We start from the raw sequence: 13,770 nt of genomic DNA on the forward strand, positions 1-13,770 counted from the left end.
TTGCTCTTGATCTTCCACACCAGTGCAAGTGAAAACAATATTATATGCTGATCCCCAAAACAGACAGACAAATACAAATGTCACAAAATAATGGTTAGTGTTTTTTGAAATATTTTGGAATGCTTTCAAAATGAAAGCAATGAAAATATAAATGTTGTATGAAGATGGATTTGGTTTTATATTTTGGTTGCATACCTACAAGAGAAAAACATTCAATTCTCATTAGTGAGATTATATCTAAGGTCCATTTAAATATAGATAATTGTAATTCAACTTATTTTAAAATGAGGGGAGATGGGGCGATTCTCCCATCCCACTGCACTAATTTTCTAGTGCAATGGGCCGGGAGAATTACGTGGGGGGGCAATTCGCGGGATTCCTGCGAGCGTTCATGTCCTGCCAGCATCTTCCAGCGCCGGATTTATGGCGCGGTCAGCTCCGCACTGAAAATCGGCAGGGAGGCGGGGCTTGCATTTAAATGATATTTTATATATCATTTAAATACTACAAGCGGGCCCGGGACTGAACTCTCTGGGCCCACTAGCCTCTCCCACCCTGTCAGAGTGATTCACTCCAGCACAGACTGCATTAGCTCTCCAGTTGCAGGGAGCTAGTGGCCTGACCCTGTTGGAATGAAGAGGGGGCAATTGGGGCCCCCCAGGGGTCAGTCAGTGGGGGGGTTGCCCCATGGGTATCAGCACCCTGGCAGTGCCAGCCTGTGCCCCTGGCAATGCCCAGGGGCAAGGTGTCCATGCCCGGGGACACCTTGGCACTGCCTACGGGTCAGGGCCTAAGGGACGATCGATAGGGGTGGGGGTCCCACTGCCACTCTGCATCAGAATGAGGACGGGAGGGAGCCAGCAATCGGGGCGGGGGAGGGGAGGCATCTGCCGAGGGGGAGGGTGTCTGCCGGGGGGTATTGGCATTGCAGCGGGTGCAGTGTGGGGTGGGGGTGGGGTTGGGGGGCCACGATCAGGCAGTTGGGAGGTTGGGGAGGCAGCACTGCGGGGATCCCGAGCTGGCCAACAAACGGGAGGCTGACAGTTCAGGACCACTGCGCGTGTGCAGAGGCCTGCTGGTTTCAGCCTCTCGGGTGGAATAGGCTCTGCCCCCTGAAATCTAATGATATTCACGCTGGTGGACTCTGCATTGCACAGGGTGTGGGAGATTCTAGTGTGAACTTCCACTGAAAAACCCAGTATGAATTACTCCAGTTTTCCTGCAAATTCAACACTTAGAATTCTTTTGGGAGAACTCCGCCCAAGATTTACTGGCTTAGAAAAAGGTTCTTCCCAATTTTCACTTAGTTTTTCTTTCTGCCATCCACCCTGAAAGTGTCATATTCCACATTTTTGCCCAGATGGCCATTATGCTTGTGTGAGCTTTGACAATAAGTTTTCAGCAGGTGAAGAGGGACATCACAGCTGAGCCAAATCCTGAACTCAACCAGCAACCATACATGCACATGTGCAGAGGTAGTTGCTACTTACGGACTGAGAACCCTAATTGTTTTTTTTTTACATTTTTGTCGTCCCTCTGCATTGGGGCAATAAAGTTTTTTTATGTCTCTGCAGCTGAAATGGCTGTGTTTGGTTACATCGCTAGAGTTAGGGGATCAAACTTGAGTTCTTAGTTTGTATAGTTTAGTTACAGAATGGTTAAATGCTGAGCCAGCAATGAAAGCAAAATAGCTGGCGGCCCTTGAAGCCCAAGTCTGCACAGGCTATCTCTGTAAGCTTTTTTTTTTCTGTCCAATTTCCCCTCTTTGTCAGGTTAATCAGTTTTAAACCTTACATTTGAAATCCGTTTGCACTTAACTGGCCAAACATCTCACCACAGAGAATTTGAGGAATGTTTTCAATTTGAATAGCTGAACACTTGTAAATTGAACAGTGAAGTGTTTTTTTCCCTGCATTATCAACATCTAAGCAAATCATGAAAATTGTTTCTACAACTTAATTTGAAAATTTCAGCTTCCATAGGGGATGTAGTGGCATAGTGGTATTAACTCTGGACTGGTAATCCAGGGATTCAGGATAATGAGACTCTGGGAACATGGATTTGAATCTCACCATGGAAGATGATGGAATTAACCATGATGATGACCATGAAATCATTGTCAATTGTCAGAAAAACCCATTTGGTTCATCAATGTCTTTTAGGGAAGGAAATCTACCGTCCTTACCAGGACTGGCCTATATGTGACTCCAGACCCCACAGCAATGTGGCTGGCTCATACCTGTCCCCTGAAGTCGCCTAGCAAGCCACTCAGTTCAGCAATTAGGGTTGGGCAACAAGTGCTGGTCCTGGCTAGCAACACCCCAAAGTTTGGATTTGACTTTCAAGGATTCAGCATAGAACTACTTGCTCCCAGATGTGGCTGTGTTAGTATGTATTCCCCTTGGACTACAGTATGACGGAGAATGAGCAGAGGCAGAGCGGACAATTTCCTAGAAGAGAGAAGAGAACTTGGGGAAAAGGACTCTCAATAGGAAGCCTGTTCAGGGAGCAATTTATCTACCTGAAATTCAGCAAGGAACAGTGTATTGGATATCTATGCTTCACTACAGATGTCTTCAGTGAAATCTGCCACCTATGTAGCCTCAGAGCAGAGCGAGGATTAAATGCCAGTGATCTGCCCAGATACAGATGATGTTGTCTTCATTTCTCTCTGATGCCTTATCTTTGATGTCTTCTCTGGCTCCTTCTCCTGTGTTCCTCTGTTCCAAAGTCATTGAGGTCCCTGCATTTGTACTCTCAGTAAGAAGTCTCACAACACCAGGTTAAAGTCCAACAGGTTTATTTGGTAGCAAATACCATAAGCTTTCGGAGCACAGCTCCTTCGTCAGATGGAGTGGATATCTGGAGGCTAGCGGGCCCGGAGAGTTCAGTCCCGGGCCCGCTTGTAGTATTTAAATGATATGCAAGATATCATTTAAATGCGAGCCCCGCCTCCCTGCTGATTTTCAGTGCGGAGCTGACCGCGCCATAAATCCGACGCTGGAAGATGCTGGCAGGACATGAACGCTCGCAGGAATCCCGCAAATTGCCCCCCCACGCAATTCTCCCTCACCCCTATTTGTACTCTCCCCAGGTCTGCCTGTGCACAGTTTTGCATGTATCTCCCTGCTAATTTTAGAAGGCTTCCCTCAGCCATTCTCATGTGAAAAATGGTTTGAATATTGTGGATTAATAGTCTGCCTCCACGAAAATCAAGGCCTCCCCCAGAGTGGCTTCAGGACCCAGAAACAGTCCCAATTTCCATTCCCCAACCTTGGAAGGAAAATCAGACCCTTGGACTCTTATGCTTTTATACTTGTACTTTTTTCCCTGTTCTTTTCAACTCTCCAGTGTGTTGTGATCTCCATAGAGATGGATAGTTTGAATTTCCAGTAAATAGCTGAAAGGATGACTTAACAAGTTTTCACGCCTCAAGACTTTTAACAAAATAAAACTAAAAACACAATCATTGTGGGCAATGTATACTTTAAACCACAAAACAGGATATTCCCTTTATTCTTTTAGCATAACCGAAAACATACTTGGCAGATATACTTTACATCATCCTCAATTTTCCCAGAAATAGTTCAAGATGATTCTTAGCTTCTGGGGGTTTACTTCTGCTCTTTTGCCTCATCAGCCTGGGAACTTTTAATCTCAATGAAAGTTTCCCCCCTCCCCAAGAGATTCTTCCTCTAGCACACACTATGGGAATCTTCTAACCTTGTTTTATCTCCTCATGAATTTGGTCTTTTCAATCGGAGTGTGAGCTCCGCATTCCTACATGGTGAATCACCGTGTCTTGCTGCCTGTATCTGCTCTCTCTTTCTCTCTCTCTTCTGGATCCTGATGGACTAACCTTGTGAGTGAGTTTTCAGGGATATCTTGGAGACAGTTCACCTCGTGGCACAGTGGTTAGCACTGCTACCTCACAGTGCCAGGAACCCGGGTTTGATTTCCAGCTCGGGTCATAGTCTGTGCAGAGTCTGCATATTCTCCCCGTGTTTGCGTGGGTTTCCTCCAGATGCTCCGATTTCCTCCCACAGTCTGAAAGACGTGCTGGTTAGGTGCATTGGCCATGCTAAATTCTCTCTCAGTATACCCGGACAGGCGCTGGAGTGTGGCGACTAGGGGATTTTCACAGTAACTTCATTGCAGTGTGACACTAATAAATCAACTTTAAACTTTAACACTCAAAGCCTATTTATATGGCAACATGAATCACATAGGCCCTGTTTCCGGGTTGAAATTTTGAGACCACCCCCCCCCAATTTTCTTTTATCTTGGAAGTAATGGAAGGTTTAAAGCACAACTGTTTCCAGCCAAACATTCTTTACACTTTTCTGGACTTTGAATACTCACAGTCTATGCACTATTAGCACACAGGCGGCTGCTGTTGGATCCCAAGTGTAAATATCTTGCACCTTCTTCCCGGTAAAACAATCTGAGCCTTTTTAATCACCAAAGATCAAACCAATAAGGCTTGCTGTCAGATGGACTTTGGAACAGGTCTCACGATTTCCTTCATTTTGCCTTAAATTAGAGAGACAGTCCTAAAACATATATAAACTTCATAATTATAATGAATGTTTCAACTGTATAGCCATTTTCATGTGTGAGCATAAGCAACACATACTGATAAGCTACTCCAAAGATGAACAAGATTATTGCCTTAAATTGCAGCAGTTAGTGTGTTATAATTGACCTCTGGTGCTTTAGGGCAATGAGCAAAAAATTATGGCACAGATCTTGCAGTCTCGATAGCCATGAATGCTGAGAAGTTCATCATTATTGAGGTTTGCAATGGCACTGCAACTTCAGTGAAGCCCAGTTAAGCTCAAACCCGGAAGATGTGGTGCACCTTAATAGGCTACAGAGGAACCCACACTGTTCCACCAAGATCTGTCAGTGTGAAAACTTGGGCTGTTGGCCCAGCACTTACAACAGTCTTTACATTGATTTCTTTAGAGCTGCTCCTAATGAGGGCCTGAGCCTGATCAAGAATGCAGCCTTTTAAATCAGCAGGAGTATGAAGACAGCTTTGCTTCTCTGGCACTCCTGATTCCCCCGGCTTCTTGTTTTCTCAACTCTTCAGTCTGACATATGTCGGGAATAGCACTTATTCCTTTTCCATCAAACATTGCTTCTGATGTCGACAGGACTGAGAAATGTGGGTGCGGGATGATGGGTGAGGCCTTCTAAACGGAGGGAGCTCTGGAGGAGTACAAAGAAAGTAGGAAAGAACTCAAATGGGGAATTAGAAGGGCAAAAAGGGGTCACGAAATGTCCTTGGCAGACAGGATTAAGGAGAATCCCAAGGCATTTTATTCATACGTTAGGAACAAAAGGGTTGTCAGGGAAAAAATCGGACCTCTCGGACAAAAGTGGGGAATTATGCTTGGAGCCCAAAGAAGTAGGGGAGATCCTAAATGAATACTTTGGTCGGTATTCACAAAGGAGAGGGATGTGTTGACTGGGAGTGTCTCGGAGGGGAGTGTTGAACCGTTGGAGAAAATCTCCATTACAAGGGAGGAAGTGTTAGGTTTGTTAGAGAATATAAAGACTGACAAATCCCCAGGGCCTGATGGAATCTATCCAAGGCTGCTCAGGGAGACGAGAGATGAAATCGCTGGGCCTCTGACGCAAATCTTTGTCTCGTCACTGGACGCAGGTGAGGTCCCAGAGGATTGGAGGATAGCTAATGTGGTCCCGTTATTTAAGAAGGGTAGGAAGGATAACCCGGATAATTATAGGCCGGTGAGCTTGACGTCCGTGGTGGGGAAGTTGTTGGAGAAGATTCTTAGAGCTAGGATGTATGCGCATTTAGAAAGGAATAAACTCATTAACGATAGTCAGCATGGTTTTGTGAGAGGGAGGTCATGCCTCACTAACCTGGTGGAGTTTTTTGAAGAAGTGACCAGAATGGTTGATGAGGGAAGGGCCGTGGATGTCGCCTATATGGACTTTAGTAAAGTGTTTGACAAAGCCCCTCATGGTAGGCTGGTGAAAAAGGTTGGATCTCATGGGATAAAGGGGGAGGTGGCTAGATGGGTGGAGAACTGGCTTGGTCACAGAAGACAGAGGGTGGTAGTGGAAGGGTCTTTTTCCGGCTGGAGGCCTGTGACTAGTGGTGTTCCGCAGGGCTCTGTATTGGGACCTCTGCTGTTTGTGATTTATATAAACGATCTGGAAGAAGGTGTAACTGGGGTGATCAGTAAGTTTGCGGACGACACAAAATTGGCGGGGCTTGCAGATAGTGAGGAGCATTGTCAGATGCTACAGAAGGATATAGATAGGCTGGAAATTTGGGCAAAGAAATGGCAGATGGAGTTCAATCCTGATAAATGCGAAGTGATGCATTTTGGTAGAAATAATGTAGGGAGGAGCTATACGATAAATGGCAGAACCATAAAGGGTGTAGATACGCAGAGGGACCTGGGTGTGCAAGTCCACAGATCCTTGAAGGTGACGTCACAGGTGGAGAAGGTGGTGAAGAAGGCATATGGCATGCTTGCCTCAATAGGACGGGCATAGAGTATAAAAGTTGGGGTCTGATGTTGCAGATGTATAGAACGTTGGTTCGGCCGCATTTGGAATACTGCGTCTAGTTCTGGTCGCCACACTACCAGAAGGACGTGGAGGCTTTGGAGAGAGTACAGAGGAGGTTTACCAGGGTGTTGCCTGGTATGGAGGGGCTTAGTTATGAGGAGAGATTGGGTAAACTGGGGTTGTTCTCCCTGGAAAGATGGAGGATGAGGGGAGACTTAATAGAGGTGTATAAAATTATGAAAGGCATAGATAGGGTGAACGGTGGGAAGCTTTTCCCCAGGTCGGTGGTGACGTTCACGAGGGGTCATAGGTTCAAGGTGAAGGGGGGGAGGTTTAACACAGATATCAGAAGGACATATTTTACACAGAGGGTGGTGGGGGCCTGGAATGCGCTGCCAGGCAAGGTGGTGGAGGCGAACACACTGGGAACGTTTAAGACTTATCTAGACAGCCATATGAACGGAGTGGGAATGGAGGGATACAATAGAATGGTCTAGTTTGGACCAGGGAGCGGCGTGGGCTTGGAGGGCCGAAGGGCCTGTTCCTGTGCTGTATTGTTCTTTGTTCTTTGTTCTGTGACTGGCTGGACTGCATAATGACTCCTCAAATAATATTTTAATTTAATAAGTTTCCATTAATTTTGAGTCTTAACACAGTGTCCCTTTAAGGGATTGTTAATTAGATAATTTGTTTAGTTGTTTTGCTCACAAGAGTATACAATGCGGCAGTCCTGTGACGCAGTGGATAGTGTCCTTGCCTCCAATCCACAAGCTCCTGATTCAAGTCCCACGTTCAGGACGATGGCCAAGGAAGATATGTTCATAAAGAAGCCAAACAGGTTGCATATCAACCTGCAAATCCTTCCAACACATGCAAATTGCATACTCCAAGCATTGGAGAAATTCCTGCCAGCCATGTGATGGAAAAAAGTTGGAGCCTCAACAATTACGAAGCATAGCTCCAAACTAGAGCATGCATGTAAAAATCCAAGTTGCCATAATAATTCGGACTCTGTTGAAGGATGAATATCAACTGTGGAATCAACACTTCCAAGAAGTGAGGAGAGAAAACATAGAAGAGAAACATTTTCATATTATGAACAGTTGATGGCTGAGTATTATTGTGTTTTTGCTTTAGCACCATTTCAATACGTTCATTTTAATAAGTCAGTCTGACAACGACAACTGAGAAACACATTAAGTAAATGAAGTGAAAATACGTTTACCATGGAGATTTTCATTATTTCCAACCTAGTTAACATTAACTCTGCAGAGACATAAATAATTAATGTCTGGGTCCATTTTTCTAGATGCAGGACTTCCATTTCATTCCTGCTGTTCTGCATTCATTGCCCACATACATAAACTTCACTGAACTGAATGTTATTTGTGGGGAGGGAATGTTGACTTTTTATACTCGAATATATTTGTATTTCAGCTCTTTCCTGAAGGTTAATTCAATCACCGATTATCTTTACAAGGGTTTTCTTTATGAAAAGCAGGATAGTGAAGGAAGAACTAAGATGCTAAGAGCTGAAGGAAACAAACTTCTTGTGGAAAATGATAGCATAGTAAAACATTTCCTCTGAATGTAAATGCGTTAACATGTGTTAGATTGATTCTGCTGGTCACTGAGATGGTCATGAGAAAACAAACATTAAGAACATACTGCAAATTGAAAAGCACTTGTTTTGCAATGAATAAGTGTTTACACTGGTTTTTACACTCATTTAAATTTAAAGTTTAGTACATTGGTCTAATTGTACATGTCTATCGTAATGGCGATGGTGATGCTGATTAAATTCAAATCACTATGGAATAATACTTCTTAAAATATCAAATACAATAACAAGTTATTGGTGTCGATTTGTTTACAGTTTAACCATTGAACATAGACTAATAGAAATTACTGCAAAGAAGAAAACCTATCTAGAACATTGTTTTACTGGTCTTGAAATTGAAGCGAAAACACAGAGGGGTTATTTATTTTTAAAGTGTTGTTATTCACCTTTTCCCAATTAATTGAGTGATTTTGTAGAGTGTACAATACAGTATGTGTTTCTGGCAGAAATCCACAGAGCAACTAGAGATCACAAAACTAGACTATTATGACAAGCTGGGCTCAAATGGATTGAGTTACTATCTGAATAAATTTTCCTATTTCAGACACATCCAGAATATTGGTGAGATAAAAACTGATGTGGGCAAAGCTCGAGCTTGGGTGAGACTCTCTATGGAGAAGAAACTGCTGTCCAGACACCTCAAGCAGCTCCTCTCAGACCATGAATTAACCAAGTAAGAAGTACAGTACATTATTCCCATAACCATCTAGGGTTATCTTTGTTTACTACATTAGTAGCCAGTGTAAACTGTTATATTAAAACATTAATTTTAAAAATTATTTAAAAAGATAATATGGCCAGTGAAAAGTATGAACTTATGCAGCATGTATGATTACAGAATTTTTAATATAGTTGAGTCAACTTGCTGGCACCACAATTTATACTATGGCTGATACCCAATGCATGATGTCTTCAAGTGGGCTAGCATTAAGTTGTTGTTTCAAGATGCTGTTAAAACTGGAAAAAGACTTTTTGCAATTCGGAGTACGATCACCATATTGAAGCAGTGTTTGAAGCTTGTAAAATAGAAGTTTAGCCAATGGCAAGATTTCCGGTCATTTCCGCCGGTGGGATCTTCTCGTCCCACCATTGGTGACCCCTGCCATGCATTCCCCAGTGGTGGAGGGTGCAAACAACAGGAAATCCCGCTGCTGTGGCCAGGGTGGGGTGAAATCCCACCCAAGATGTTTGATGTATTTGATTTTTGTTGTTCAATTAAGTTACAGTGGGAAAACTCTGATTAAATCTAATTAGTTCCAATAATAACTGTAATGAACAGAAGAAGAGCTTGTATTTATATAATGCTTTGTACCCTAGGGACTTCTCAAAGCTTTCCAAATCTAATAAATTACTTTTGAAGTTTAGTTGCTGATATGTAGGAAAATGTCATTTTGGGCACAGGAAAGCCCAACAACACACCACAAATGAGTTAGAGTTAGACTGACTTGAACACTGGGAGAACTCCCTCACTCCCACTCACCTGATGAAGGAGCAGTGCTCCAAAAGCTCGTGATTCCAAATAAACCTGTTGGACTTAAACCTGGTGTTGTGAGACTTCTTACTGTGCCCACCTCAGTCCAATGCCGGCATCACCACATCATGTTTTTTTGACAGTGACAAGGGACCTCTATGTCCATCTAAACAATAGAGAGTGAGTTATTTTAAGATCTCATTCAAAATATAGCACCCCTTCTAGTGCAGCAACTCCTCAATACTGTAGTGATGTGCATACTGCAGTTTATGTCCTGGACTGGTAGCTATAAGGACTGTAATCCCATGGGGAGTATGATGTGTTTAAGCATAAAAGGGGAATGTTCATCTCTGTAGTTTAAAGTATGTTACCTATAAGAAAAGTGTTTTATCATTGTGCTATTTGTTATTAGTTACAGTAAAAGTTTTAAAATGTGAAATCTTGACGTGTCATTCTTTCAATTGTTAACTAGAAGTTCAAGTTGTTCATCCGGCAGTGAGGATACTCCAATAGCAAGAAATAAAAAAACTAACTTAAAGTAAATCAAGGAAAAGGTTTCATAAAGAAACTTCATTGCACCACCACTTGGGCCAAGTCCTGGGCCATAAATGCTCTCCATACTCCCCATCTGCTTTCTATTTAGATCATTGATTACATGATAACACAAATTTCTTTTTCTAAAGTTATTGGTCTCCAGGAAGATCCTAACTGTGGGCACCAAATGCTCGTCATACCATCAATGCTCATATCCCATGAAAGAATTTTTAAAAACACGACTTCCCTTTCATAAAACCATGTTGATTTTCCTAGTCATATTATGATTTTCTAAGTGCCCTATGACCACATCCAGATAATAGATTCTACCATTTCTCCCGCTGATAATGCCATGCTTACTAGACTTTGGTTCCCAGTTTTCTCTCTTCCTCCTTGCTTGAATAGTAGAATTACCACATAATAGATTGCTTAAAAATATTATGAAAGCAACACTTATTTTCTTTGTAACGCATTTGATTTCAGGATGATGTTAGAAGTACAAACAACTTACACTTGCATAGGGTCTTTCATGTCCTCAGGTGATGTCAAGCTGTTTCATAGCCAATTAGTCACTATTTAAGTAAGCATGGCAGTTGATTTGTGCATAACAGATAAATGTGTTAATATGTTTAGACAGTGAAAGTGTTTGAGAAATAAATGCTGGTGAGGACAGTGGGAGAACTCCTTATACCTTTTCAAATAGTGGCATAGAATATTTTGCTTCCACTGAAACAAGTTTAAAATAGTATGCCCAGTAAAGATCTCATATTCTTAACCTTTAAGATACAGGATGGAATTTTCCCAAAAAGTTTCATAACAGTGTGAAAACAGGAATCTTCCAAGCCGGAACTTTGGGTGAGCTCGACACTGCAATATTCTGGCCTCCTGTCAGTTTTAATGACAGCTAGGAGCTTTGTGCTGGAGGGAGCTGGGGTGATTTGAAAAGTGGGCAATTGACTGGAAAGAGAGCCACTGAGGGTCAGGCTACCTTTTTGTAATTTTTGCCTAAAGAATTAACTAGGATATCTGGAAAGGTCTTAAAATCTAAATGTACGAGAGTGGAATGCCCCCTCTTGAAAATATATTAAAAATCCAAAACTACTTGTGAATTTACACCTCCAATTGACTGGATACTTGGCAAAGCTCAAATAAATAGCCCCTCAGATTTGGTTTCTGTAAGCTCAACACTTAACAAAGAGAAACCAGTTTATTGCAAGTAGGTGTGAGCAGCCTCGATTTACCCATTGTGGCAATGGCTTCAAACTTTGAACCCTTTGTGTGGACAATATAGGTATTAATCATGTGATCACATGACCAAAAGTGACTACAGATAACAAATCCTGAAGTGAACAAATCCTCCAGCAAGAAGAAGAGAACCCTACCAGAACAACTAGTCAAATTAGGCAGACGGAGAGAGCTGCTCAGCCTCCACTCCATCCTTCCAGCCCTCCTTCAAGCCTTTGCCTGCCTACCCAGCCGAGTCTCTGATACATGCTTCCACTCCACCACTTCCAGCCTTCACGTGCCTCCCCTGCCCAGCTTCTACTACATCCTTCCACCCCACTTCACGTATGCACTGTTTCCAGCCTTGGTGCAGCTTTGGCCCCGGCACCTGAGCATAGTCTGCAAGAATGCAAAAGCAGCATCTACTGACCTCAAAGTCCAGGGAGAGGTCTTGCCAGGTGATTGCCACTTAAGTACAGTCATGAAACAGAATGTTCTAAATTTCAACTGACAAAGTGCTTAATTTGGAGTGGGAACAAGATTTCTGTGTTGGCCTTTTAATGAGCATTCATGCGATGCACATGGAGTTCCAAGCTCCAAGGGACATTCAACTCATCATTAAGTTGCCACGAAAGTCAGGAGAACAAGATTCCAACCTAACTTCCGGGAACTGAGTAACTGATTTTTGACCTCCTGCCAAAAGCTGCTTCCCTGCCCTCACAATTTCTACTACTGGTGGGAGTGGAAAGTGCCATCCTAAGAGTCTTCTATGACCCAAATATTAACTGAGATTGAATCTGTGTAAAAGTTACAGAGAGGATGGAATTCTTAAAATATGATCATGAATACCATTTAGCCTGTACATAGCAAGCCCAGCAAGAGATTGGGGAGTTCTGAATTTAGTTTTAGGAAATGAAGGTGGAAAGGGTACCTGTGGGAAAGGATTCTGGAGGTAGTGAACATAATTCAGTTAAATTTAGCATTATTATGGAAAAGAGCAAAGAGTTATGGAAAAGGACGAGGAGTAAAAATTCTCAACAGTGAAAAGGTGCAATTATATTAAGCTGAGATGTGACTTGTTAAAAGTGGACAGGAAACAGCAACTTGAAGTGTAAACGTGCATCTGTCAGTAGCCAAGGCAGTGATTTATGAGAGTTCAGAACAGATGTATTCCCAGAAAGAAAATGGTTTGAATTGCCAAATCTAGTGTCTCTTGGATATCAAGGAACTGACATGGTGTGATAATGCAAAAAGGAAAGCATGTACTGCAGAAAGTCTAAAGTCCTATTGAAAGTGCAGGGAATGAAATTAAGAAAGTCAGGAGAGGGCATCAAAAATATTGGCAAAGAAAATCAAGGAGAACACATTGATACTTTATAAAGAGCAAGTGCACAACTAAGGAAGGAATGGGGCCTACTGGGGGCGCTAAAGATAATATGCATGTGGAGGTAGAAGACTTTGGCCATAGTTCTTAAAGCATGGTTTGCATCTGTCTTCACAAAGGAGGGGGTGATACAGACATTGAAGTTAACGAGGAAGAATATGAAATATTTGAAATGATAAATGAGAGGGGAAATATTAAGTAATTTAGCATCTTTGAAATTGCCAGGCTGCGAAGAGAAATAAAGGAGAAAATAGCTGAGGTTGATGATCCTCTTTTGTTAAAGGACCAGAGGACTGTTAGAGGATTGGAGGACTGCTAAAATTGTACTGTTGTGTAAAAAGGATGAAAAGGATCTAACCTAGGTGGTGGGCAAATTATTGGAAAAAATTCTGAGGGACAGTATTGATTATAAGAACATAAGAACATAAGAAATAGGAGCAGGAGTAGGCCATCTAGCCCCTCGAGCCTGCCCCACCATTCAATAAGATCATGGCTGATCTGATAGTGGTTTAGTTCCACTTACCCGCCCGCTCCTCATAACCCTTAATTCCCTTATTGATCAGAAATCTATCTACCTGTGACTTAAACATATTTAACGAGGTAGCCTTCACTGCTTCAATGGGCAGTGAATTCCAGAGATTCACTACCCTCTGAGAGAAGTTCCTCCTCAACTCTGTTCTAAACTGACTCCCCCTTATTTTGAGGCTGTGTCCTCTAGTTCTTGTTTCCTTTCTAAGTGGAAAGAATCTCTCTGCCTCTACCCTGTCTAGCCCCTTCATTATCTTATATGTCTCCATAAGATCTCCCCATAGCCTTCTAAACTTCAACGAGTACAGGCCCAATCTACTCGATCTCTCCTCATAAGCTAACCCCCTCATCTCCGGTATCAACCTGGTGAACCTTCTCTGTACTCCCTCCAAGGCCAATTTATCCTTCCGCAAATAAGGGGACCAAAATTGCACAGTACTCTAGTTGCGGCCTCACCAG

The 13,770-nt window shown here is 42.7% G+C and overlaps 1 protein-coding gene across 6 annotated transcripts in view; it reads left to right on the plus strand.

Annotated features, from left to right (window-relative positions):
* The window catches only part of dennd5a (DENN/MADD domain containing 5A), a 263,959-nt gene that overhangs the window by 212,870 nt on the left and 37,319 nt on the right, over positions 1 to 13,770 (plus strand). For all 6 annotated transcript variants that reach the window (XM_078220715.1, XM_078220711.1, XM_078220712.1 and 3 more), the window contains one exon: positions 8,715 to 8,843. In XM_078220715.1, coding sequence (XP_078076841.1) covers positions 8,715 to 8,843 — 129 coding nt within the window. The remainder of the gene's footprint in view (positions 1 to 8,714; positions 8,844 to 13,770) is intronic.

This window comes from Mustelus asterias, chromosome 9, assembly GCF_964213995.1.
Source record: "Mustelus asterias chromosome 9, sMusAst1.hap1.1, whole genome shotgun sequence".
NCBI lineage: Eukaryota > Metazoa > Chordata > Chondrichthyes > Carcharhiniformes > Triakidae > Mustelus > Mustelus asterias.